This window comes from Synchiropus splendidus, chromosome 1, assembly GCF_027744825.2.
Source record: "Synchiropus splendidus isolate RoL2022-P1 chromosome 1, RoL_Sspl_1.0, whole genome shotgun sequence".
Taxonomy (NCBI): domain Eukaryota; kingdom Metazoa; phylum Chordata; class Actinopteri; order Syngnathiformes; family Callionymidae; genus Synchiropus; species Synchiropus splendidus.
In genome coordinates this window covers 46,259,264-46,285,046 of record NC_071334.1, presented here as the reverse complement: position 1 = coordinate 46,285,046, position 25,783 = coordinate 46,259,264, and the positions used below count along the sequence as shown (strand labels likewise).

Here is a 25,783-nt window from a genome sequence, read left to right as displayed (position 1 = left end):
TACCACAACCAGCATTTCCAGAACCACCTTTGACATCTGACGTTCCTCGACGGAGTATCATGAAGCTGCCACGCTATAATGGCGAAGAGCCACCAGAGATTTACCTTATTCAAGTCAACCTGGCTTCCCAGCTTAATGCCTGGTCAACAGAAGAGACAGCAGTCCAAGTGGCCCTCGCTTTGGAAGGAAAAGCCCTGCAGATTCTCCCAGACCTCCAACCTGACGAGAGATTCAACTGGCAAGCAATGGAAGGCGCCATCAAGCACCGTTTTGGCCACCATGTCCATGCTGATGATGCCCGTGACAAGCTTGTCAGCCGAAAAAGACAAGCGGGTGAGGGTCTGGGTGCATATGCTGCTGATCTCCGTTGTTATGCCAGGCGCGGGTACCCCACGTTCCACGCCACAGAGCAGGAAGAGTTAGCGCTCCAAGCTTTTGTCCGGGGGATCCAGCCAGAACGGCTCAAAGAACACATCCGCCTGTGTGCACCAAAGACCTTGACTGAAGCCTTAACTGAAGCAGAGCGGGTCGAACATGTGCTGTCCACTGCAGAGTGCTCCAGTTACACAAGGAACAGAGTACGTCAGGTGTTCTACGAGGGGAGTGATGATGAGGATGCTATCCGCCAAGCCACCACTACACCTCTGCGACGACCAAGACGAGGAGCTCGGAGGACTCCCTGGCAGCCTACAGAAGGATGTTACCGCTGCGGAGAATCAGGGCACACCGCACGCCATTGCCCAGCACCAGCCCCACGAAGCCCAGCTCCTGAGCCTTCGTCAAACTAGAGCAGGGTGGCACAGTGGGGGAACTGTCACCCGAAACTCATCCTACCTCCCTTGCCAAGTCACAGCTGTGCCTGGGTCGCCTGGGCCGGACAAATTGACTGTAAATGGACTGCTCCATAAATGACACTTTATGCAGAGCTCTGGTGGACACTGGGTCCACTATTTCACTAGTCCGACCTGGGGCACTACCTGGTACAGATCGCCCAAGATCCAGGAATTGGAGACCCACTAAACTTTGTATAACCACAGTCACCGGTGAATGCACCAGAATGCAGGGCGAAAGATGGCTCCAGGTGACTGTTTCTAGCCACACAGTCAATCACAAGTTCTGGCTGGCTAACATACAAGACCCCTGCATCATTGGGCTGGATCTGCTGTCCAAATGGGAGGCTGTGGTAGACATTAGCAGAACTACACTCTACCTAGGTTCTGAGGCCGTGACACTTCACCCCACTTTTGAAGACGGATCGAAGCAAGCATCTTTCCTTCCACCAAACACTCGGGTCCCCTCCAACCCACCACCACTAGCCAAGGTCAAGGTGGTTTCCACGGCACCACTACTACCACAGGTGCCATCAGCAGAGACCAAACAAGCTGTTGATGACCTATACCAGAGAAGTTGTGAGGGCCTGGACATAGAGCAGAGACACAAGCTTCGGGAGCTACTGACGCAGTTTGCTGACCTCTTTGCAGCCAGAGACGAGGATTGTACACATACCAGTCTGGTACAGCACGAGATCAACACTGGTGATGCTTCCCCCCCGTCGCCTACCGCTGGCCAAGCGGGTTGCAGCGGAACTAAAAATCAAGGAGATGGCAGATGCAGGCATCATCTAACCATCCAGTAGCCCTTGGGCAGCTCCGGCCGTCCTGGTCAAGAAAAAAGATGAAACTTGGCGGTTTTGTGTTGACTACCGCCGACTGAATGATGTCACCCGCAAGGACTCCTATCCCCTGCCCCGCGTTGATGATGCTCTTGATTACATCGCAGGGTCCTGCTGGTTCAGTTCACTGGATCTTCGGAGTGGCTACTGGCAGGTGGAGCTTGCACCTGAGGCACGCCCCAAGACCGCCTTCTCTATTGGCCAAGGGTTGTGGCAATTCAAGGTCATGCCTTTCGGCCTCTGCAATGCTCTGGCCACGTTTGAGCGCCTTATGGAGAGGGTCCTGGCTGAAATCCCTCAGAGTGACTGTGTGGTATATCTAGATGACCTCCTCTCCCATGCCGCTGATTTTGAGAGTGCTCTGACCAACTTGGAGGTTGTCTTTCATGCCATTCGCCGGGCTGGCTTGCGTCTGAACCCGAGAAAGTGCCATCTTTTCCGACGAGAGACATCCTTCTTGGGTCATGTCGTCAGTGCAGCAGGGGTGTCCACTGATCCTGCTAAAGTGGCTGCAGTGAGGGACTGGCCTATTCCCCAAAATGTTGGGCAACTGAGGAGCTTCCTGGGTCCTCTTACTATCGGTGTTTCGTCAGGGACTTCGCCACCATTGCCAGCCCACTACATCGCCTGACTCAGAAAGGTCAAGCATTCCACTGGAGTGAGGACTGTGCTGTCGCCTTTGAGCGCCTCCGTTCTGCCCTTGTTGGGGCCCCTGTATTGTCTTACCCAGATCTCCAGCTGCCATTCATCGTGGACACTGACGCCAGCAATGTGGGGCTCGGAGCAGTGTTGTCCCAGGAGGGAGAGAATGGAGAGCAGGTCATTGCCTATTACAGTCGCTCCCTCAGCCGACCAGAGAGGAACTACTGTGTCACTCGTAGGGAATTGCTGGCCGTTGTCCTTGGGCTCCGTCACTTCAGGCCGTACCTGTATGGGAAGAGATTTCTCCTTCGCACTGATCATGCCTCCCTCACGTGGCTCCTTAACTTTAAAGAACCGGAGGGACAGCTGGCGCGATGGTTAGAGACACTACAGGACTAGAACTTTGAGATACGTCATCGGTCTGGTCGTCTTCATGCCAATGCAGATGCTTTGTCCCGACGGCCTTGTGAAGTAGAACAGTGTCGCTACTGTCAGCGCGTGGAGGACCGGGACCCTCTGAACCCAAAAGTATCGACCCTACAACCCATCTCCTCAGATGACGAGAGTGGGCCACAGGTTTCAGCACTGACAGCGGCTGACGACGACGGTGTGGAAACCATCGATCTCCAACAGCTCCAGCTGGACCAGAACGAAAACCCCGTCCTTGTCCAGGTCCAAAAGTGGATGGAGACCGGCCAACGGCCAGCATGGATCACCGTGTCAGCTTTGGACCCTGAGACCAAGGCCCTCTACGCCCAGTGGACCAGCCTCAACGTCCGTGATGGCCTCCTTCATTGTCGCTGGCAAACCCCTGGGGGCCACCGAGATGTCTTCCAACTCCTAGTTCCCTGCAAGCTACGCCCCAGGGTCCTGCAGCTTGTCCATGGCTCAGTGGGGTCGGGTCATTTTGGAGTGACCAAGACTCTTCATCGGCTCCGGTCACGATTCCACTGGCCAGGGTGTCGACAGGATGTAGAGCTCTACGTTCATCGGTGTGACTCTTGCACTGCTCAAAAGGGGCCGGCTCAGCAGTCCCAAGCTCCCCTGCAGCAATACCAGGTGGGGTGTCATGGCTCCGCTTCCAGGCTCCGAATCCTGGTTTTGGTTTTTCCCCTCTGTACCTTTGGCACACGGCTGGAGCCGATTGACCTCTAATGACTGGTGGTCTACAAGAACACCTGGGCTCCAGCAACGTGTGCCAGACCGTTTTTGATCCCATTGTTTGTTCCCTGTGTTTGCCGGAAGTCCCTGTGATTATTCCTCTCGTTCCGGTGTTTTTTGGACTTCTCGTTCCCTGTGGTAACTCTTGGTTCTCGTATCTCTCCCTGTGTTCGGCTCCTCTTTTGTTCCATTTGCTAGCTCTTGTAGTCACTCCTGGTTCTCGTGTCTCTTCCTGTGTTCGGCTTCTCCTGTTCTGTTAACTAGTTTTTGGATTTCTCTGTTTAACCCTGGTGCCCTGAGCTTAGTGTTTTGTTTCTCCCCAGTCTCCATGTGTTTCTTGTTCCCTTTTGTAGTTTATTCTCTGTTCATTGTATATTCAGTTTTTGCTTAGTTTCTCCCGGTTCGGTGACGCTTTCAGTTGTGATTCAGTTTGTTTAATTATTAAATATCTAATTTTGACTCCGTCCTGCCTCCAGTGCCTTTCACCACTCGCACTTGGGTCTTGGTCACGTCCACTATACGTGACCTTTAAGCCCCACGTCCTCTATACGTGGGCTTTTAGCTCCTTCGTCCCTTCGTCTCCTGACATGGGGGCTCCTATGGAGCGTGTGGGAGTAGACATCCTTGGCCCCTTTCCGACCACTGACCAAGGGAACCGCTACGTACTGGTGGCGATGGACTATTTTACCAAGTGGCCTGAGGCATTTGCGGTTCCTGATCAGAGTGCATCCACCATCGAGCGAGACTGGGATCGACACCTGCCTTTGGTTCTGTGGGCATACCGAACGGCGGTTCAGGAATCCACAAAATGCACCCCCGCCATCCTCATGTTTGGACATGAGCTCCGCACCCCTGTGCATTTGGTGTTTGGTCCTCCCCCTGACCCTCAAGTTCCAGTAAATGTCCTCCACATATTCAGATTACATCGCAGGGTCCTGCTGGTTCAGTTCACTGGATCCCTATCCCTATCCCTAACCCCTAATCAACTGAGTACTTAAGCACCTGGACTCTAGCAACAGGTGCCAGATCGTCACCTTCTCTCTGTTCCCCAGGATCGTCACTTCCAGTTCCTTGGACTCACCTGTTGTTTCCCTTTCTTGGGATTTTGGACTTCTAGTAGTCGCGTGTTTCTCCCTCTCTGTTCGGCTTCTTGTTTTCTCATGCTAGCTAGCTCATTTAACTCCCGGTTCTCATTGTTTTGGTCTCTCATGCTAGCTAGCTGGTTCTCGTGTCTCTCCCTCTCTGTTCGGCTTGTTGTTTTGTGTGCTAGCTAGCTCATTTAACTCCCGGTTCTCATTGTTTCGGTCTCTCATGCTAGCTAGCTCATTTAACTCCCGGTTCTCATTGTTTCGGTCTCTCATGCTAGCTAGCTCATTTAACTCCCGGTTCGGTGACGCTTTCGGTTTGGACTTTGTTAGTTTGGTTACTCTGTTTTTTCATTCTGTGTTTGCTCTGTTTCTCCCGGTTCGGTGACGTTTTCCGTTGTGTGTTTTCTTATTTGTTTAATTATTAAATATTATTTCTAATTTGCTCCTGCCTCGCTGTGGCTTTCACCACTTGCGTTTGGGTTCCGCTCCACGTCCCTTCTCTTGATTCGTTACAGTCTGGGCTCAGTTCGTCTCCAGATGGAGCCAAAACAACCTCAAAAGCCACTTCAAGTTGCTGGTCACTTTCATAAAGGAAGCAGTCGATCGGCAGATCGACCAGAGCTGGAATGTCTTCAGAATATTCAAACACCTGTTGGAGACATGATCATTAATATTCAACGTTCACAGATCTGGTGAAGATCCTCTCGGAGTCTTCTTCTACCTGCATGTCTCCGGTGAGCACCATGTGGGAGGTCTGGACACTGGCGCTTGAAAACATCTGCAAAGAGGAACAACTTGGTTCAGTTCACAAGAGTCAGTAGTTTCACTGTAGTTGCAGTGTAACAAGCTTCATTGAAACTCACAATATCCAGCTGTTAAGTGACTTGAGAGGCCGTTGCTCTCTGGACCCAGCACCAAGTCAGTTGCTCAGGCGAGAGAGTTGCTCTTTACCTGATAGACCAGAAGTCTCACTTGAAGCAGGAGGAGTCTTCAGAGGAGAACTGGTGTGCTGGTCGAAGATGAGACGAATCTTCTGGTGTCTGGACTGAAGAGAAGATGCGAGGATCCACGCTGAGTGAATCTCGCCATCCATCGACACTCATTTATCCTTCAGGCCCGCAAACTTTTCAGCCAATCAGGAAGCAGGATCCGTTCATATGCAAATTGATATTCAGGAACATTAAATTGTACTTATGGTAGAGAGAACAGACAGAAATAAAATTCACATCATATGCGCGTCATACTATTTTACACTGATATTTAGACGCACTGAATCGAACCGCTTTCACTTAAACTTCTTATCTTGTCGAAACAAATGTGAATAGGACATTTCATCTTCATCACATATGAATGAGCCTCGTCATCTGTGGTTAGAACTGAACCATCAGACCGCTGAGATGTGAATGGCCCGTCTCAATACACATGAACATGAGGATCGTTGTGAACCTGTGTAACGACCTGGAGATTTGAACTATTTTCTTTTGATCTTGTTATATTCTCGACGTGCATGCAAACAATTAGGAACTCAGCCAGTGATACTCTTTTGCATCCGTTTATTTTCCTGAACTACCAGACTACAAACACACACGTATTAATGGGCAGGCGAATCACTTATGCACGATTGCTGTATATCTACCCAACAAAAAGTAGTGCTTCTATTTTATAAAAATAAAATAACATAGTATTTTTGCAAATACATAACAATTCCTCCCTTCTAGCTATTGTTGTGTTCTGGGATGAAGATTGCGTGTGGCCAGTGGATGTCGCGAGTGAGCTGGTTACAGCGGAGGAGAGAAGAAGAGAAGTTTCCAGGAGAGTGAATGGGAGAAATGAGAGATATAGAAAGTTAAGAAAATAAAGAAGAGAATCCGGACTCCACGTCTCCTGTGTCTACTTCCACCAGTGCAACAAATTGGCGACGAGGATGAGCGCTTCAGTACTGAGTCCACCGCCGTTTCTTCAACATGTTGGTGAGCCGCAAATGCCGTTCGAAATGTGGCGGAAAATTTTCGACAATTACATGCTGGTGATAAATGCAAGAGGAGATGCGTGGCCGGATGAAAGACGACGAGCTGTCCTGTTACACTGCTTGGGACCTGAAGGACAACGTCAGTTTTACACTTGGCCGGATCAAGGTAATACGTATGACGAAGCCATGGCAGCGCTTGAGAAGCACTTCGTACCGAAAGTTAATGTGCTTGCTTCCAGACATACGTTCAGACAGCGACAACAACGCACGGATGAAACAGTTACACAGTACGTAGCTGCATTGAGGGCACTCGCTACTCCGTGTCGTTTTGGACAGATGGAAGACGAATTGATCAGAGATCAGCAATGTTCAACTGAGTGCTCTTAAAGACAAGTTGCTATTGGAAGAGGAGCTAACTTTGGAGAAGGCTCTGGCAATTGCATGCCAGGTTGAAGCTGCAGTTAAAAATGCTTCATTACTCTCATCAGCTAACACTTCACTGTCTGCTTCGGTTCAAGCTGTCGGCGCAACAAGTTCACGTTTTCGTGGGAAAAGAGGAGTGAGGCCAGTTAAAGGACCATCACGAGCCAGTACTAAACATACAAATGAGCGTCAGTGTTACAGATGTGGATCAGCTAAACATTTGGCTAATGATAAAAGTTGCCCAGCCACCAAAGTAAAGTGCAACAGCTGTGGAAAAATGGGACATTTCGCAAAGGTCTGCAAATCTGCTGTAAGTAAAGTGAGAGAAGTTGTGGCGCCGGAGTTGGCAGTTCTCTGTGTGGAGAATGTCAAGCAAGTTGCTGCTTCAAGGGACAAGATCACCTCAAACATCATGTTCAAGACACCTGAGGGTAATACAACCACCCTGGAGTTAATTGTGGATACTGGTGCATCTGTGTCCATCTTACCAGAAACACTATACCAACAGTACCTTTCACAGTGTCCACTTACAGAGCCAAAGGTAAAGCTGGTCACCTATGCTAAACAGAATCTTCCTGTTGTGGGTTGCCTTCGAGTAGTGGTTTCTTTACCATGCCAGACACACAGAGTGAATGCAACGTTCTACATAGTCAAGTCAGGATCACCGCTGCTCGGTCTGGACTTGATTAAAGCTTTGAAAATGAGCATAATAGAGGGGAAAGTACATCACTCAAAAATGAAGAATGCAGTGGTACCTTCAGACATGCCACAACCTACTGTAAACAACGTTGCACTGGAAGGTCTTGGTTGTGTGAAAGGTTTTATTCACAAGGTTCAAGTGAACAAGTCAGTTCCACCAGTACGACAAAAACTGAGACGCCTGCCTTTGAGTGTACGTAATGAAGTGACAGAGGAACTTAAGCGACTTCTACACGAGGGCATAATAGAGCGAGTTGATGCTTCTGAATGGGTGAGTCCTCAGGTCGTGGTGAGAAAACGTGGAGGTAAGATTAGACACTGTGTGGATCTACGAGAACCAAATAAAAGTGTCATCATGGATTGCTACCCTCTTCCACACATGGAGGACTTGTTTTCTGAGTTAGCTGGTGCTACACATTTCAGCCAAATTGATTTGAGATCTGCCTACCATCAGTTGCCTTTGCATCCAGAGAGCCGTATTCTGACTGCATTTATAACACATGATGGACTGTTTCAGTTCACCAGAGTTCCCTTTGGACTTGCATCTGCTCCGTCGGCATTCCAGAAAATGATGCAAATGATCTTGAAGGACGTGACTGGAGTGCAAAACTACCTCGATGACATTATTGTCTATGGTCATTCCAGAGAGAACCATGACTTAAACCTGCAAAACGTGCTCCAAAGGCTAAAGGATGCTGGACTTACCATCAACTTCGACAAAAGTTCCCTGTGTCAAGAAAGAATTGTTTTCCTGGGTCATGTCATTTCGAAAGAAGGATTATGTCCGAGCACAGATCACTTGACTGCAATTGCAGAAGCTCCTACACCTAAAGATATGGCTGCTTTACGTTCTTTTTTGGACTTGACGTCCTGGTTTAGCAAATTTTTGCCAAACTATGCTACAGTAGCTGAGCCATTGCGACAGTCACTCAGAGCGACTTCCCAAGCTGAGCTGAAATGGTCAGAAAAAGCTGAGAAGAGTTTTAACAAACTGAAAACGATGCTCTCGCAAAGTCAAGTACTTGCAATCTACTCCCCTAGCCTACCTACATTCATTTCCACAGATGCCTCAGATTACGGACTAGGTGCAGTTCTTTCACAATTGCACTCTGACAATGTGGAACGCGTAGTTGCTTTTGCTTCCCGTACCCTGTCACCATCTGAGAGGAAGTTTTCCACAGTGGAAAAAGAGGCACTTGCATGTGTGTGGGCTGTCGAGAGATGGAGGACATATGTTTGGGGTCACAGATTTACTCTGAGTACAGATCACCAAGCCCTAACTACACTCCTGAACACAAAAGGGATAAACAGAGCTGATATGAGAATCGCCCGTTGGTCTTCCCGTCTGATGTCTTTTCAGTATGACATGCAGTACCAGTCCGGAGACAAGAACATCATAGCAGATTGCTTGTCACGGGTTCCACTCAGCTCCAACGGTCTTGATGCAGAAGTTGATCAAGAGTCACTGCTGGAAGTAGCAGAAGTTTCACCTATTCCATCTGCACTGCCTCTTGCAGATTTCAAAGCAGAGTGTACTCATTGTCCTGACCTTGAATAGCTACGAAATGTTATACAGGCAGGATGGGGACCATTTGAGCAAGGACCATATGACTGCCGATTTGCCATGACCATGGTGGATTACTTCAGTAAATGGCCAGAAGTAGCATTTACTCACACAGCAAGTACAGCAAATGTTCTGACGTTCTTGACAACAGTCTTTGCACGTGAAGGGAATCCCTGCACAATCACCACAGACAATGGATCGCAGTTTACATCGCCTGCTTTCAAAGAGTTTGTGAAAATGAGAGGGATCAAGCACTTAAGGACAAGTGTATACCATCCACAAGCAAACGGATGTGTCGAACGCTTTAACAGAGTCTTAAAAGACTGTCTTCAAGTAGCGGAGGCTACACAACAGCCATGGAAAACAGTGGTTACGGAATTGCTTCAGCGCTATCGGGCTACTCTTCATCCTACAACTGGGTCATCACCCTTCCAACTGCTCAGAGGAAGGCCCATGAGGACGAAACTCAACATCCTACCGCCTGTGTCTGACAAAAAGATATATGAACAGATCCGTGAGAGAGTTGCCACACAACAGGCAAAGAGCAAGCAATATACAGATGAAAAGCGAGGTGTCAGACCGTCGAAAGTTACTGTCGGTGCTCATGTTCGGGTGAAGAAGCCTTTTCGTGTGAGAAAGGGAGAGAGACAGTACAGTGAACCTGTTTTGGTTGAACAACAGACTGGAACAAGCTCATTCATTTTGAGTGATGGATCAAGATGCAATGCAGCACGTCTTTCCCTCTGCTCAGAGGAATCAGCGGGAACAATGAGGAGAGATGATGAAGAAGAAAACATCAGGCCTCCAGAACCAGTGGTCCAGAGAATAAGACGACCACCTGCATGGACAAAAGATTTTGTCATGAAGGATGTTAAGAAATAGTTATGCAGAAAGTGTGATGAGTAATAAGTTAATTCTTTGTTCCTTGTGGTAGATAGTTTTGTACTGGCGTTATTTCTCATAGAGTTGAGATTAAACTAATCAGTCAATCGTTAGTTTGCCACATACCATATGCACAGTTACATTTGGCTGCACATGGCCTGGTTAGTGAATCAATGTTACTGTTTATCATTTCTGCTCACGTGTCTGCTTTCAATTACAGTTACAGACTGGATCGTTTCGGGTAAAAGGGGAGATGTTGTCTTCTGGGATGAAGATTGCGTGTGGCCAGTGGATGTCGCAAGTGAGCTGGTTACAGAGGAGGAGAGAAGAAGAGAAGTTTCCAGGAGAGTGAATGGGAGAAATGAGAGATATAGAAAGTTAAGAAAATAAAGAAGAGAATCCGGAATCCACGTCTCCTGTGTCTACTTCCACCAATACAACAGCTATAATACCCTTATTATAGAAAACACTTAACATCTAGGAAAGATAAAAGAAATCTGAAGCACCATTAATTAAATAACATCAAGACACCATATTGCCTATGTCATTGTTTTCTTTTAACGTAGAACTCTGTTAAGATTTACAAACTACAAGTCCAATCTCCGTAGGGGTCTTCGCTTCCTCTCAGGATAACGCCGTAGAGAGACATCTGGTTCGGATACACACTCAGGGTTGACAACTTCTGATGTTTGGTTGTGGTTGCTATTGGCGGTATCATCCAAGGCACCAAAAGCTTCATCTGAGTTCTGAGAAGTGTCCGCAGTTTGTATTGGTGTCTGCACTTGTGAGCATGAAGCATCCAGAAGCTGGTCAACATGCCTGCGCCAGACCAAGTTGGAACCCACAGAAACTTTGTAGGATAATGGTCCTGTCTTCTCCACGATCTCACCAGACTGCCACTTTTGGTTAGGACTGCGATAATCTCTAGCCAATACTTTTTGTCCAATATCAAAGGTCCTCAACCTATTCTGTTGTTGGCTGGGCGAAGATTGTCTTTTCTGCACATGTTCCTGGATGTCTGGTTTTAATAAGTCCAAGCGTGATCTGAGTTTCCTTCCCAAGAACAACACTGCTGGTGTCTGTCCCGTTGTTGTATGGATAGTGTTTCTGTACGCCAGCATAAAGTTGGATACCTTGTGTTGTCGTGACAGACCTTCTTTTACACTTGCTTTCATGGATTGTTTGAATGTTTGTACAAAATGTTCTGCTAATCCATTGGTAGCTGGGTGATGTGGCGCTGAAGTTGTGTGCTTTTATGCCATTACTTCTGAGGAAACTCTGGAACTCTTCCCCTGTGAATTGGCTGCCATTGTCACTCACAAGTTGAGAAGGAAGGCCATTCCGGGCAAATAGCGTTCGAAGAAGGGAAACTGTCGTCGCAGCAGTCGCTTTCTTTACCATGAACACTTCAGGCCACTTTGAGTGTGCATCCACGACTACTAAAAACATATGGTCCAAAAATGGACCAGCATAGACCACATGTATGCGCTGCCAGGGAGTTGTAGGCCATTCCCAAGAGTGTACAGGTGCGGTTAGTGGTTGACGTTGACTTTGCTGACATCCTGTGCATGTCTTGGTCAGAGCCTCAATTTGGCTGTCCATGCCAGGCCACCACATGTAACTTCTAGCAAGACTTTTCATTTTTACCACACCTAAATGTCCTTCATGCAATGAAGTGAGAACTTTCGAGCGTAGTTTTGGTGCACCCCACATTATGCATCCTTGGCAGATGGTCAGTTGGTCTCGTCGGACAGAGAACTCTTTTAATAGAGGATCCACAGATGCAGGCCAACCATTCATAGTCAAGTTGTAGACCATTGACAGAGTTGGATCATTCCTTGTTTCCGTTTGAATTTGTGCACTTGTGATGGGTAGTGGTTCCATTTGTGAGATGTGTGAAACTAGGGCTGGGTCAGTAACATCTTCAACAATGGGTAGTGGCAGGCGTGATAGACCATCAGCATTTGCATGGAACTTAGAACTTTTGTACTCGACAGTGTAGTTATGTGCACCCAGGAACAATGCCCATCGTTGTAAACGTGCTGCAGCCATTATTGAGACACCTTTGTGGGGGCTGAAAATGGACACTAGAGGTCTGTGATCAGTAATCAGGGTGAATCTTTTTCCGTACAGATACTGATTGAACTTCTTCACACCCCATACCAGGCTCAGGGCTTCTCCATCTATTTGGGAATAATTGTGCTCAGCAGTTGTCAGGGACCTGGAGGCAAAAGCGATGGGTCGCTCTGTGCCATCGTCCATTCTGTGTGACAATACCGCACCTATGCCATATGGTGATGCATCTGTAGCAAGACGTACTGGAAGTTCTGGGTCGAAATGAGTTAGATCTTCATCTGAAGTTATCAGTTGTTTTGCTGCTCTGAAAGCGTTTGTACAGTCACATGTCCAGTTCCACTTGGTGTTTTTCTGTAGCAACATGTTTAGAGGGTGTAAAACAGTTGCTAGATTGGGCAAAAACTTGTGATAGTAATTAACTAGTCCCAAAAATGAGCGTAACTGGCTGACATTTTCTGGTTCAGGAGCATTCAGGACAGCGTCAACCTTTTCTTGTGTCTTGTGAAGACAACGTCTGTCAATTTTGTGACCACAGTATTCAATGGTGTCTTTTAAGAACTCACATTTACTTTCATTCACTCTCAGGCCATATTCTTCCAGTCTTGATAATACCTGGTCAATGTTAGCCAAATGACTGGCATCATCTGGACCTGTTACAATGATGTCATCCAAGTAACACTGTGTATTTGGAATGCCTTGAATTACTTGGTCCATTGCACATTGCCAAATTGCAGGGGCGCTACTGATGCCAAACACTAATCTGTTATACTGAAACAGACCCTTGTGCGTGTTAATGGTCAGCTAGAGTGGTACTACAACGAGAGGCGTTCGAGGCGAAAAGGAAGTAAATGACACAAATAAAAGGGAATTTTCAAATATCCCCCCTCAAAACACTTTGGTCCACCATTTGTACAGAAGAGAGCTAAAAATAATTGGACAAATTGGAGAACCTCATCAGAAAGACAAACGAGGATATGCAAGTTTGGAAAGGCAAATCCAAAAAGCAATCAAGAAAGGATATGATGAAGGAGAAGTCATTGATGCCGTCATTCAAGCAATTGTCCCTGGACTGAAATTAAAAAGTTACCTGGAAAGTCGTGCTGACCTGACACTACAGGCTCTCAGACAAATATTAAGATTATTATGTATATGGAAATATGTGGCCTCCATAACCCTGTCGCCCAATTTCTCCACATTAGCCCTGACACACCTTCTGACCCTCCCAGTGAGAACCTCAGCATCTGCTCCTCTCCTCCAGTGTCTCTAGTCTTGCAGTACCTCACCAGTGGCCCAAAGAGTTTCTCTCTCACTGTGACTCCTCAGTCACAGATCCTCTCTGTAGCTCACTTCCTTACCTTCCACCCTGTCTGCACTCTCATCTTCACCTTCTGTCTGTCCATGACTCATTATGACCTGTGGGGTGAGGTTTTAAAGATGGCTGCACTCTCCTTATTACTGGTATATTAATTCCCAAAATACCCATCTTAAATTGTTATTTAAGCATCCATCAGTATTTGGATAACATCAGTTCACTATATGATTTTACCCTTTAAATTTAATTAAATTTAAGTCTGTTTGAGAGCAAGGTTTCCAAAAAGTCATCTGGAAACAAGTTTTTTTTTTTTTTTTTTTTTGTGCAGTGTTGCTTTAAATCACGACACCTTGGCTTTTCATAGGATGAAATCCACAAGGTGTTTGGACAGTCACTGCAGAGTATGTGAGAGGATTTCTGTAGGATTAAAAACGACAACTAAAAATCACGATGGACATTTTATTTTAAAATAAGTACAACAATTGTTGTTGCAAAAAATCTCATATAGAATATAAAATAATAAAATATGTACAAAGAGAGTAAAAATATAATCCTCCTTTAAAAATGGGCTCAGAAACAGTGACTCTTGTGTTCCACACAGGTGACGTTCTGCCAGAAGGAACATGTTTAAAAACAGTTGAACGTGAGTTCAGATCCAGTCCAGCTCGGTCAGAACACTGAGTTGTAGATCGATGCTGTGCAGACAGGTGAAGATGGTGAACAACACTGGACCACAGACCTGCAGGGAAAGAAGGGAAGAAACAGTTTGACTGGCAATAAATACATTTATTTACACCACCTTTATTGTGTCATGTCAGTTTCTTTTGATATTGATGCACAAATCTGATCAGTCATGAATTAAAAATAAATAACTTGTCCAGAGTAACTTACATTGACTTTGTGAACTTTGTCCTGATGGCCTGTAGAGGGAGCTCTGAGTGAAGCAGCTCCAGCTTGTACATGGTTTCCATACACTCTGCGAGGTCCTCCAAGGAGTAACCAGAGAAGTTTTCCAGGTCTTCAGGCTGAAAGAGAAAAGAGTGAAGGTGAGTTAAGTGTGACTCCCATTGGAGGATTGTGAATCCCATCATACACCTGAAGCAACTTACCCAGTTCTCTCTGTTGACTCTGTAGTTGGCCATGAACAGAGCTGCAGCTGCCACTTTAGACGAGTCGTGTCGCACCAACAAGTCCACGTCCATCAGACTCAAGTCTGCCAGAAACTGAACCAGGAGGAAGAAACACAGGAGTCAGAAGAAGACACTCAAATGTGAGCAGAGAGGAAGACAGAGAAGTTGGACTCACCACCGCCAGGTTCTGTGTGGTCTCACAAACAGGGTAGATGGACATGAAGATGTGAAGGAAGGTGTAGGACGTGGGGGCTGACAGAGTGAAGTCCAGGGTTTTGAGGAGACGCCACTCCATCTCTAGCAACTCTTTCTTCGTGTAGCTTCCATCTCGTGGGACAAACACCCGAGCCTCTGGGGGGTTCCTGCTCTGGTGCTTCCTAAAACCAGGACACATGAAACAGTGAGGACACTAGCATCAGGTCAGAGGTCAAGTGGACCCTCATCAAAGTTCTGCTGATACTTACGTAGCAATGAACAGAGCAGTCGTTCCGATCAGAGTCAGGTCCTGTAGTTTCATTGATCTAGATTTGGAGAAGATCCGGTCCAAGTAGTTGATGGTCAGATGCAGAGTCTCTGTGTCGAGCCCGAGGTCTGTGGTGATTCGGGTCAGCCAGTCCACTGTGAAGGGCCTGATGTTCTCCAAGGTCTGCGGGTGATGGTCCATGTAGCCTGGCTTTGGTCTGAACCGCTCCTGATGGGATGAAAGGAGATGTCACACATGTTGTCTCAAAGATTCACAAGCTCAGATCAGATTCAGACCTGACTCACCTCTGTGGCCCTCAAGTTCCAGTAAATGTCCTCCACATATTCAGATGCAGAAAACAAGTCTTCCTGAGACACTGGCTCGTCCTGGTCCGACTCTGAAGAGTTCTGGCTAGAATCTGCAGGAGAGAACCATGATGAGGTCAACATCAAGGTGAGATTCAACTCAAGTTATTCTGTTGCATTATCTCAAACTCACCTGGACTGGGCTCCAACATGGACCACTGATCTTCATCCACTGATGGAGAATCTTCTGTCTCCATGAAAACAATGTCTGGGCTTGCTTCCTCTCCTGACATATCCAGAATCACCTCACAAGCCACTTGGAGCTGCTGACCAGAGAAGAAGAGGACGTCTCCTGAGGGTGTCATGTCGAAGGTCTGGACCTCTGGGTGGACACTTGATGTCTGAAGATGATGATGAGGAGTCTCTCCCAGAGCTGGAAAACTCTTCCACAGGGTGCAGCTGGTCTGGAAGTTCAGAAGAAGAATCTGCTGCTGGCCTGACTGGAGAATATGAGCAAAGATCCCAGAGTGAATCTTGAGAGACGTTTCCGTCCATTTATGCTGGAGAGCGCCAACTCGGCAGCCAATCAGGACGCGGGAAACTTTCCCCGCCCATGTCACATGTAAATGAGCTGATCCAGTGACGTCACCAGAGCGCGGAGCGATTGGTCCGCTGAGAGAACAAAGTCAAGTTTGACAAAGTTTTTCAAGTTTTAAAAGTAAAATACGAGGCAAATGAGCTTCAGATTCACTCCAGATTTCGTAATGTTCAAGTGAAACAGTTTTCCTCTCGGAAACTCTGATTTTGTAAAAGTAAATCCAACTTGTCACTGATAACGTCCCTGATCTCTTAAACAACACTTTAACTTTAAATGTAGTTTTTTTTTTTCGGGCAACAAGATGTGCTCCATCGAAAATCGCTTTTAGCATTGTGTTATATTTATTGCAGTTATCGGCGGAATTTCAGAGATAAACATAAAATAACGTTAATGAATTAATTCACCATAAAATCGAAAATGAAATCTAGGTAATTGGGTAATTTAATTAGATCTCTAAAACAACTGTTGAACTTTAAATGCAGTTTCTTCGGACAACAAGATGTGCTTCAAGTAAAATTCGCCTTTCGCTTTGTGCTATATTTATTGTTGTTATCGGCGGAATTTCGGACAAAAACATAAAATAACATTAATGAAATTAATTCAATAAATTCATTAATTTTAATAAAATAAAATAAAGTAGTGGCTGATCATCGTCACGTGGGTATAAATAATCTTGCATTCCATCACATAACGCCAAGAATAAATATTGAAACATTTCGACAGAACCGACGTGTACGATTGAAAAAAATAAAATAACATTAATTAATAAAATTAATTCACCATAAAATCGAAAATGAAATATAGGTAATTTGGTAATTTAATTATATCTCTAAAACAACTGTTGAACTTTAAACTAAATTAAAACCTTTAATCGAGTTTTAGTTCAATTTATATCTCGTAATCACAAATTATATAGTCCTTTTTTAATATATTTTTAACGTATATTTATGATGTAATGTGACATGGGTATAAATAATCTTGCATTCCATCATATAATGCCCAAAATAAATATTGAAACATTTCGACAGAACCGATGTGTATGTTTACACAGTTTTCATGGATCATTCTCTTTCACATTGGTCGCTGAACTCAATGGCTCGAGACAGTTTTACTGAAACTTCTGATCATGTTGAAACACATATGAATAGAACATTTAATCTCCGTCACATACCAGAGAGACTCATGATCGTGAGATTAGAAGTGAACAATCAGACCACTGAGGTGTGAATGCTCCGTCCATCCTCCAGACTCATGAGAATTGGGATCAATTTGCACCTGCGTTGAAAGAAATTGTGCTCGATCACTGTACAATTAACACATTTAAAGAGCGATTAAAAACACAGCAAAGTGGACGGTGTTGGGAGAAAACCGTTGACAACATACGCATGAATGAAATTGTTGCAGCGCTTTTTCAGAGACTCGGTGTTTCTATTTCATTTTATCGAAAACAAATATTTCCTCCGGTTTAAAGTTATTCGATTAGCATTTCTGTAACACGGTGAAGGAATAATTCAATCATATTTACATAGCAGCGTAATCACAATGAATTCCGGTTTTCTCTGAAAGTGGTGACACATTAAAAAAATATGTTGAAAGATACAGAGATGATTCTTGAAAAAGTGCAATTTTCTACTTGAAAAAATTCTGCCTGAAATATCAAACTCATTCTCTGAAAAAATAAAATTCATGATCGAAGAAATGTTCCAGAAAACCAACAACAAAATATTTAAATAAAATGAGGGAGAACTTCCCATTCACAATGTCTGACTGAAGACGAAAATATCCGAAATATTCACCAAACCTGTTTGTAATGTCTTATAATAATGGGACAAATGCTGTTTATTACGGCTGTATTTTTTGTTGCATTAAGAAGGGTGAATATGCGCGAAAGAGAACGCATTTTGTATGGATCAACTTTCTTTCTTTCTTTTTTGTCTTTTCTTTTTTTTTTAGGATTCTTCGGATGAATATGTATGAGACAGATTTTCAGCCGGACACAATTTTATTTTAGTTCTTTCATTTGCTCATATTACATTTCAGTCACGAATATCTTACACAATAACTTCATATAAATGTTCATTTAGTCAGTACCTTGACCTGGAAACTTAAATGTAATGACCGTTTAAAATCCAGTTCAATCTTTTTGTGAGCTAAATTAAATAATAAAATTCCAAGTGTCTGGATTAGGTCTCAGTATTGTTGACTTAAATGATCATAATAAAGGCAAATGGAAAGACCAAAATCCCCCCAGAAAAACACGCATGCTATGCTCCCAACAGACTTTATTGAGAAAGTCAGTTCATACATTGGAGTTATTGGTGAGGATCAAAACCAACAAACATCATTTAATTCACCTCAGTTTTTATACAAAATAGTAAAATATCAGGAAATACATTTGATTGTTTTGGGAAAAGGGCAGATAAAATATCAATATATCACATTTAAAGGGCTTAAAATTAATCATACATGATTATTTAAAAAGTGTCTTCAGTTTCTATTGTAGTGTTACAGGTTTCCATTTCACTGACACGTCTTCATGACTTCACAAATGGAGTCCATCGTGACGGTCAATCTTCATTCTGTGAGACGGAAATGTCCCATTGTGTTGTTGAACGGTCTCCAGTAGGTTGGTGCTGATGAGCCGGACTGGGACGTGGAGGCAGTTTGAATCACAGACCTGGAAGGAGAACGAAATCAAATGCATTAAAATAACAGTATGTCACACTACAGAATCGACAATTCATAATGCGCATTTTCAGTTTGTTTCTGGATTCTGTTCACGAGCGCCTCCACTCGACTTACATTGAGTTCTTGTACTTTGTCCTGATGCCCTGCAGGGGGCGTGTGGCGGAGATGAGTTCCAGCTTGTACAGTTCATCGACACAATCTGCAATGTCCTCCACTGGGTATCCAGAGAACAGGTCCAGGTCTTCAGGCTGAAAGAGAGAAGAGTGAAGGTGAGTTCAGGGTGACTCCCATCTGGAGGATTGTGAATCCCATCATGCACCTGGAGCAACTTACCCAGTTCTCTCTGTTGACCCTGTAGTTGGCCATGAATAGAGCTGCAGCTGCCACTTTAGACGAGTCGTGTCGCACCAACAAGTTCACGTCCATGAGACTCAGGTCTGCCAGAAACTGAACCAGGAGGAAGAAACACAGGAGTCAGAACAAGACACTCAAATATGAGCAAAGAAGAAGACAGAGAAGTTGGACTCGCCACTGCCAGGTTCTGTGTGGTCTCACAAACAGGGTAGATGGACATGAAGATGTGAAGGAAGGTGTAGGACGTGGGGGCTGACAGAGTGAAGTCCAGGGTTTTGAGGAGACGCCACTCCATCTCTAGCAACTCTTTCTTCGTGTAGCTTCCATCTCGTGGGACAAACACCCGAGCCCCTGGGGGGTTCCTGCTCTGGTGCTTCCTAAAACCAGGACATATGAAACAGTGAGGACACTAGCATCAGGTCAGAGGTCAAGCGGACCCTCATCAAAGTTCTGCTGATACTCACGCAGCAATGAACAGAGCAGTCGTCCCGATGAGAGTCAGGTCCTGCAGGTTCACTGATCTGGAGTTGGAGAAGATCCGGTCCAAGTAGTTGATGGCGAGATGCAGGGTTTCTGTGTCAAGTTGGAGATCTACAACAACCCGGGTCAGCTTGTCTACTAAGTTAGACCTGAGGTCCTTCAGGATCTGGGGGAGGTGGTCCATGTAGCCCAGCTTTGGTCTGAACCGCTCCTGGTGATAGAGAAAAATCGGTTGTCTCAAAGAGTCTAAGGTGACATGTTTCAATTGCAGATGTTCTGACTCACCTCTGTGACCCTCAAGTTCCAGTAAATGTCCTCCACATATTCAGATTCACTATCGTCCTGAGAATCAGACTCATCTTGGTCCGACTCAGAAGTAGAAGAGTCTGCAGGAGAGAACAGTGACGAGGTGAACATCAAAGAGAGCTTCGACTCGGGTTATTTAGCTCCATTATCTTAAGCTCACTTGGACATGGTTCCAGCATGAACATCAGGTCTTCGTCATCAGATGACGACTCTTCTGTCTCCATGGAAAAGGTGTCTGGGCTCAGTTCGTCTCCAGATGGAGCCAAAACAACCTCAAAAGCCACTTCAAGTTGTTGGTCACTTTCATAGAGGAAGCAGTCGATCGGCAGATCGACCAGAGCTGGAATGTCTTCAGAATATTCAAACACCTGTTGGAGACATGATCATTAATATTCAACGTTCACAGATCTGGTGAAGATCCTCTCGGAGTCTTCTTCTACCTGCATGTCTCCGGTGAGCACCATGTGGGAGGTCTGGACACTGGCGCTTGAAAACATCTGCAAAGAGGAACAACTTGGTTCAGTTCACAAGAGTCAGTAGTTTCACTGTAGTTACAGTGTTACAAGCTTCATTGAAACTCACAATATCCAGCTGTTAAGTGACTTGAGAGGCCGTCGCTCTCTGGACCCAGCACCAAGTCAGTTGCTCAGGTGAGAGAGTTGCTCTTTACCTGATAGACCAGAAGTCTCACTTGAAGCAGGAGGAGTCTTCAGAGAAGAACTGGTGTGCTGGTCGAAGATGAGACGAATCTTCTGGTGTCTGGACTGAAGAGAAGATGCGAGGATCCACGCTGAGTGAATCTCGCCATCCATCGACACTCATTTATCCTTCAGGCCCGCAAACTTTTCAGCCAATCAGGAAGCAGGACCCGTTCATATGCAAATATATATTCAGAGATTGGTCGGTGATGTTCGACCCTCGGGGCGGGATAAATCAGTGAAAGAACATTTTTAACTTCAGGACAAATAAGTAAAGGTTAATATTAAATCGTATTGTTATTTTTATTGTTTTTGACGAAATTAATCGACAACGAGCATAGAAAAACATTTTCTACGTTCGACATCACGACACAACGTGGTGAAAAATACACAATGTGGTGATGATGTTTCTCTGGACATTTAAATATCATATTCTCTTAGAGGAACACCATTTTCACCCTAGAACGTTATTTTGTGTTGTATTTCTAATGTGCATCTAATGATGTGTCATGTTTCTGTGATTTTCTGCTCTGTATTCAATAGGGTTTTGATGAACCAGCACTTAACTCTCAGAAAAATCATAAAAATATCAAAACCAATCATAAATATATTTTTGAAGAACACTTCCTATTTAAGAATGTAGTTGCGGTCCGTTTCTAATGCCAAATATTTCCTTCCATTCAACAAACAAGAGCACGACTTTCTTTCTGTCGAGTTACTTTTCGTTATTTCAGGAGTGAACGAGTTTCTCTCTTTGTCAAAATAAAGACTAAAAGAATAAGAAAAATTTACTTGAGTGGGCGCATGCGTTGATAGTTTTATTTAGACTTTATGGTTAGAGTAAAGAAGTGCAAACAACAATGTTTGAGGAAAAAAACATGGACCATAGAGTCGTATTCCATCGCAAAAAGGAAGCAGAGCGAATTTGGTCGTTTCATTTTCCACTTACGTTTGAGCTTCTTAATGTGATTAACAACCGATAAATAAAGCAAATTGTTCCCAGATTTATTTTTATAAATGGAGTCAGAAATGTATGATGTATATTTAAAGGTGTCCTCGTGTCCTAACATACAAGATAGGAACATTAAATTGTACTTATGGTAGAGAGAACAGACAGAAATAAATTCACATCATATGCGCGTCACACTATTTTACACTGATATTTAGACGCACTGAATCGAACCGCTTTCACTTAAACTTCTTATCTTGTCGACACAAATGTGAATAGGACATTTCATCTTCATCACATATGAATGAGCCTCGTCATCTGTGGTTACAACTGAACCATCAGACCGCTGAGATGTGAATGGCCCGTCTCGATACACATGAACATGAGGATCGTTGTGAACCTGCGATGAAGGAATGTGCGGATCGCTGTCCTCACGACACTTGAACGTTTAAACCAACATCTACGAAAACGAAGCAAAGTGGATTGACCAGTGAGAAAACTGGTTCCACGAATGAGAGAAATGAAAAATAATGCTAACAGAACCTAAATATCGGATTGATTATACTGTGATGTTTTTATTCAACTTATTTGAGATTATCCGTATGTCATTGTTGATGCCATCACAGTGTAATTGAGACACGTCTTTTGGGAGTTATGTTTCAAAGCATTAGCTTCACTCATCATTCAGTTCACTATATGATTTTACCCTTTAAATGTAATTAAATTTAAGTATGTTTGAGAGCAAGGTTTCCAAAAAGTCATCTGAAAACAAGTTTTTTTTTTGTGCAGTGTTGCTTTAAATCACGACACCTTTGCTTTTCATAGGATGAAATCCACAAGGTGTTTGAACAGTCACTGCAGAGTATGTGAGAGGATTTGTGTAGGATTAAAAACGACAACTAAAAATCACGATGGACATTTTATTTTAAAATAAGTACACACAACAATTGTTGTTGCAAAAAATCTCATTTAGAATATAAAATAATAAAATATGTACAAAGAGCAAAAATATAATCCTCCTTTAAAAATGGGCTGCAGAAACAGTGACTCTTGTGTTCCACACAGGTGACGTTCTGCCAAAAGAAACACGTTTAAAAACAGTTGAACGTGAGTTCAGATCCAGTCCAGCTCGGTCAGAACACTGAGTTGTAGATCGATGCTGTGCAGACAGGTGAAGATGGTGAACAACACTGGACCACAGACCTGCAGGGAAAGAAGGGAAGAAACAGTTTGACTGGCAATAAATACATTTATTTACACCACCTTTATTGTGTCATGTCAGTTTTTTTTTTTTTTTATATTGATGCACAAATCCGATCAGTCATGAATTAAAAATAAATAACTTGTCCAGAGTAACTTACATTGACTTTGTGAACTTTGACCTGATGGCCTGTAGAGGGAGCTCTGAGTGAAGCAGCTCCAGCTTGTACATGGTTTCCATACACTCGGCGAGGTCCTCCAAGGAGTAACCAGAGAAGTTTTCCAGGTCTTCAGGCTGAAAGAGAAAAGAGTGAAGGTGAGTTAAGCGTGACTCTCATTGGAGGATTGTGAATCCCATCATGCACCTGGAGCAACTTACCCAGTTCTCTCTGTTGACTCTATAGTTGGCCATGAACAGAGCTGCAGCTGCCACTTTAGACGAGTCGTGTCGCACCAACAAGTTCACGTCCATCAGACTCAAGTCTGCCAGAAACTGAACCAGGAGGAAGAAACACAGGAGTCAGAAGAAGACACTCAAATGTGAGCAGAGAAGAAGACAGAGAAGTTGGACTCACCACCGCCAGGTTCTGTGTGGTCTCACAAACAGGGTAGATGGACATGAAGATGTGAAGGAAGGTGTAGGACGTGGGGGCTGACAGAGTGAAGTCCAGGGTTTTGAGGAGACGCCACTCCATCTCTAGCAACTCTTTCTTCGTGTAGCTTCCATCTCGTGGGACAAACACCTGAGCCTCCGGGGGGTTCCTGCTCTGGTGCTTCCTAAAACCAGGACACATGAAACAGTGAGGACACTAGCATCAGGTCAGAGGTCAAGTGGACCTCCATCAAAGTTCTGCTGATACTTACGTAGCAATGAACAGAGCAGTCGTCCCGATCAGAGTCAGGTCCTGTAGTTTCACTGATCTGGATTTGGAGAAGATCCGGTCCAAGTAGTTGATGGTCAGATGCAGAGTCTCTGTGTCGAGCCCGAGGTCTGTGGTGATTCGGGTCAGCCAGTCCACTGTGAAGGGCCTGATGTTCTCCAAGGTCTGTGGGTGATGGTCCATGTAGCCTGGCTTTGGTCTGAACCGCTCCTGATGGGAAGAAAGGAGAAGTCACACATGTTGTCTCAAAGATTCACAAGCTCAGATCAGATTCAGACCTGACTCACCTCTGTGGCCCTCAAATTCCAGTAAATGTCCTCCACATATTCAGATGCAGAAAACAAGTCTTCCTGAGACACTGGCTCGTCCTGGTCCGACTCAGAAGAGTTCTGGCTAGAATCTGCAGGAGAGAACCATGATGAGGTCAACATCAAGGAGAGATTCAACTCAAGTTATTCTGTTGCATTATCTCAAACTCACCTGGACTGGGCTCCAACATGGACCACTGATCTTCATCCACTGATGGAGAATCTTCTGTCTCCATGAAAACAATGTCTGGGCTCACTTCCTCTCCTGACATATCCAGAATCACTTCACAAGCCACTTGGAGCTGCTGACCAGAGAAGAAGAGGACGTCTCCTGAGGGTGTCATGTCGAAGGTCTGGACCTCTGGGTGGACACTTGATGTCTGAAGATGATGATGAGGAGTCTCTCCCAGAGCTGGAAAACTCTTCCACGGGGTGCAGCTGGTCTGGAAGTTCAGAAGAAGAATCTGCTGCTGTCCTGACTGGAGAATATGAGCAAAGATCCCAGAGTGAATCTTGAGAGACGTTTCCGTCCATTTATGCTGGAGAGCGCCAACTCGGCAGCCAATCAGGACGCGGGAAACTTTCCCCGCCCATGTCACATGTAAATGAGCTGATCCAGTGACGTCACCAGAGAGCGGAGCGATTGTCAGCGAAGTCAAGTTTGACAAAGTTTTTCAAGTTTTAAAAGTAAAATACGAGGCAAATGAGCTTCAGATTCACTCCAGATTTCGTAATGTTCAAGTGAAACAGTTTTCCTCTCGGAAACTCTGATTTTGTAAAAGTAAATCCAACTTGTCACTGATAACGTCCCTGATCTCTTAAACAACACTTGAACTTTAAATGTAGTTTTTTTTCGGGCAACAAGATGTGCTTCATCGAAAATCGCTTTTAGCATTGTGTTATATTTATTGCAGTTATCGGCGGAATTTCAGAGATAAACATAAAATAACGTTAATGAATTAATTCACCATAAAATCGAAAATGAAATCTAGGTAATTGGGTAATTTAATTAGATCTCTAAAACAACTGTTGAACTTTAAATGCAGTTTCTTTGGACAACAAGATGTGCTTCATATAAAATTCGCCTTTCGCTTTGTGCTATATTTAATGCTGTTATCGGCGGAATTTCAGACAAAAACTTTTAATTTAGTTTTAGTTCAATTTATATCTCGTAATCACAAATTATATAGTCCCTTTTTCTAATATATTTTTAACGTATATTTATGATGTAATGTGACATGGGTATAAATAATCTTGCATTCCATCATATAATGCCCAAAATAAATATTGAAACCTTTCGACACAACCGATGTGTATGTTTACACAGTTTTCATGGATCATTCTCTTTCACATTGGTCGCTGAACTCAATGGCTCGAGACAGTTTTACTGAAACTTCTGATCATGTTGAAACACATATGAATAGAACATTTAATCTCCGTCACATACCAGAGAGACTCATGATCGTGAGATTAGAAGTGAACAATCAGACCACTGAGGTGTGAATGCTCCGTCCATCCTCCAGACTCATGAGAATTGGGATCAATTTGCACCTGCGTTGAAAGAAATTGTGCTCGATCACTGTACAATTAACACATTTAAAGAGCGATTAAAAACACAGCAAAGTGGACGGTGTTGGGAGAAAACCGTTGACAACATACGCATGAATGAAATTGTTGCAGCGCTTTTTCAGAGACTCGGTGTTTCTGTTTGACTTTATTGAAAACAAATATTTCCTCCGATTTAAAGTTATTCGATTAGCATTTCTGTAACACGGTGAAGGAATAATTCAATCACATTTAGATAGCAGCGTAATCACAATGAATTCCGGTTTTCTCTGAAAGTGGTGACACATTAAAAAAATATGTTGAAAGATACAGAGATGATTCTTGAAAAAGTGCAATTTTCTAATTGAAAAATTTCTGCCTGAAATATCA

At 44.4% G+C, this 25,783-nt stretch overlaps 3 protein-coding genes across 3 annotated transcripts; all 3 read right to left on the bottom strand.

Annotated features, from left to right (window-relative positions):
• Positions 1 to 14,046: 14,046 nt before the first annotated feature.
• LOC128752719 (cyclin-A1-like) lies at positions 14,047 to 14,799 on the bottom strand. The gene is made up of 3 exons (XM_053854227.1): positions 14,598 to 14,799; positions 14,380 to 14,513; positions 14,047 to 14,227 (listed from the first exon to the last, which is right to left on the bottom strand). The coding sequence occupies exons 1-3, from the start codon at positions 14,688 to 14,690 to the stop codon at positions 14,158 to 14,160; spliced, it is 297 nt and encodes a 98-aa protein (XP_053710202.1). The 5' UTR covers positions 14,691 to 14,799; the 3' UTR covers positions 14,047 to 14,157.
• LOC128763500 (cyclin-A1-like) lies at positions 14,696 to 15,896 on the bottom strand. The gene is made up of 5 exons (XM_053872370.1): positions 15,580 to 15,896; positions 15,387 to 15,499; positions 15,083 to 15,309; positions 14,794 to 14,995; positions 14,696 to 14,701 (listed from the first exon to the last, which is right to left on the bottom strand). The coding sequence occupies exons 1-5, from the start codon at positions 15,749 to 15,751 to the stop codon at positions 14,696 to 14,698; spliced, it is 720 nt and encodes a 239-aa protein (XP_053728345.1). The 5' UTR covers positions 15,752 to 15,896.
• A 2,662-nt stretch (positions 15,897 to 18,558) lies between these two features.
• Positions 18,559 to 20,276, bottom strand: LOC128763423 (cyclin-A1-like). Its single transcript, XM_053872240.1, has 8 exons — positions 20,253 to 20,276; positions 19,973 to 20,180; positions 19,792 to 19,892; positions 19,491 to 19,717; positions 19,232 to 19,403; positions 19,006 to 19,119; positions 18,787 to 18,920; positions 18,559 to 18,661 (listed from the first exon to the last, which is right to left on the bottom strand). Exons 1-8 carry the CDS (start codon positions 20,274 to 20,276, stop codon positions 18,559 to 18,561), a joined length of 1,083 nt encoding a protein of 360 aa, XP_053728215.1.
• Between the last annotated feature and the right edge of the window lie 5,507 nt (positions 20,277 to 25,783).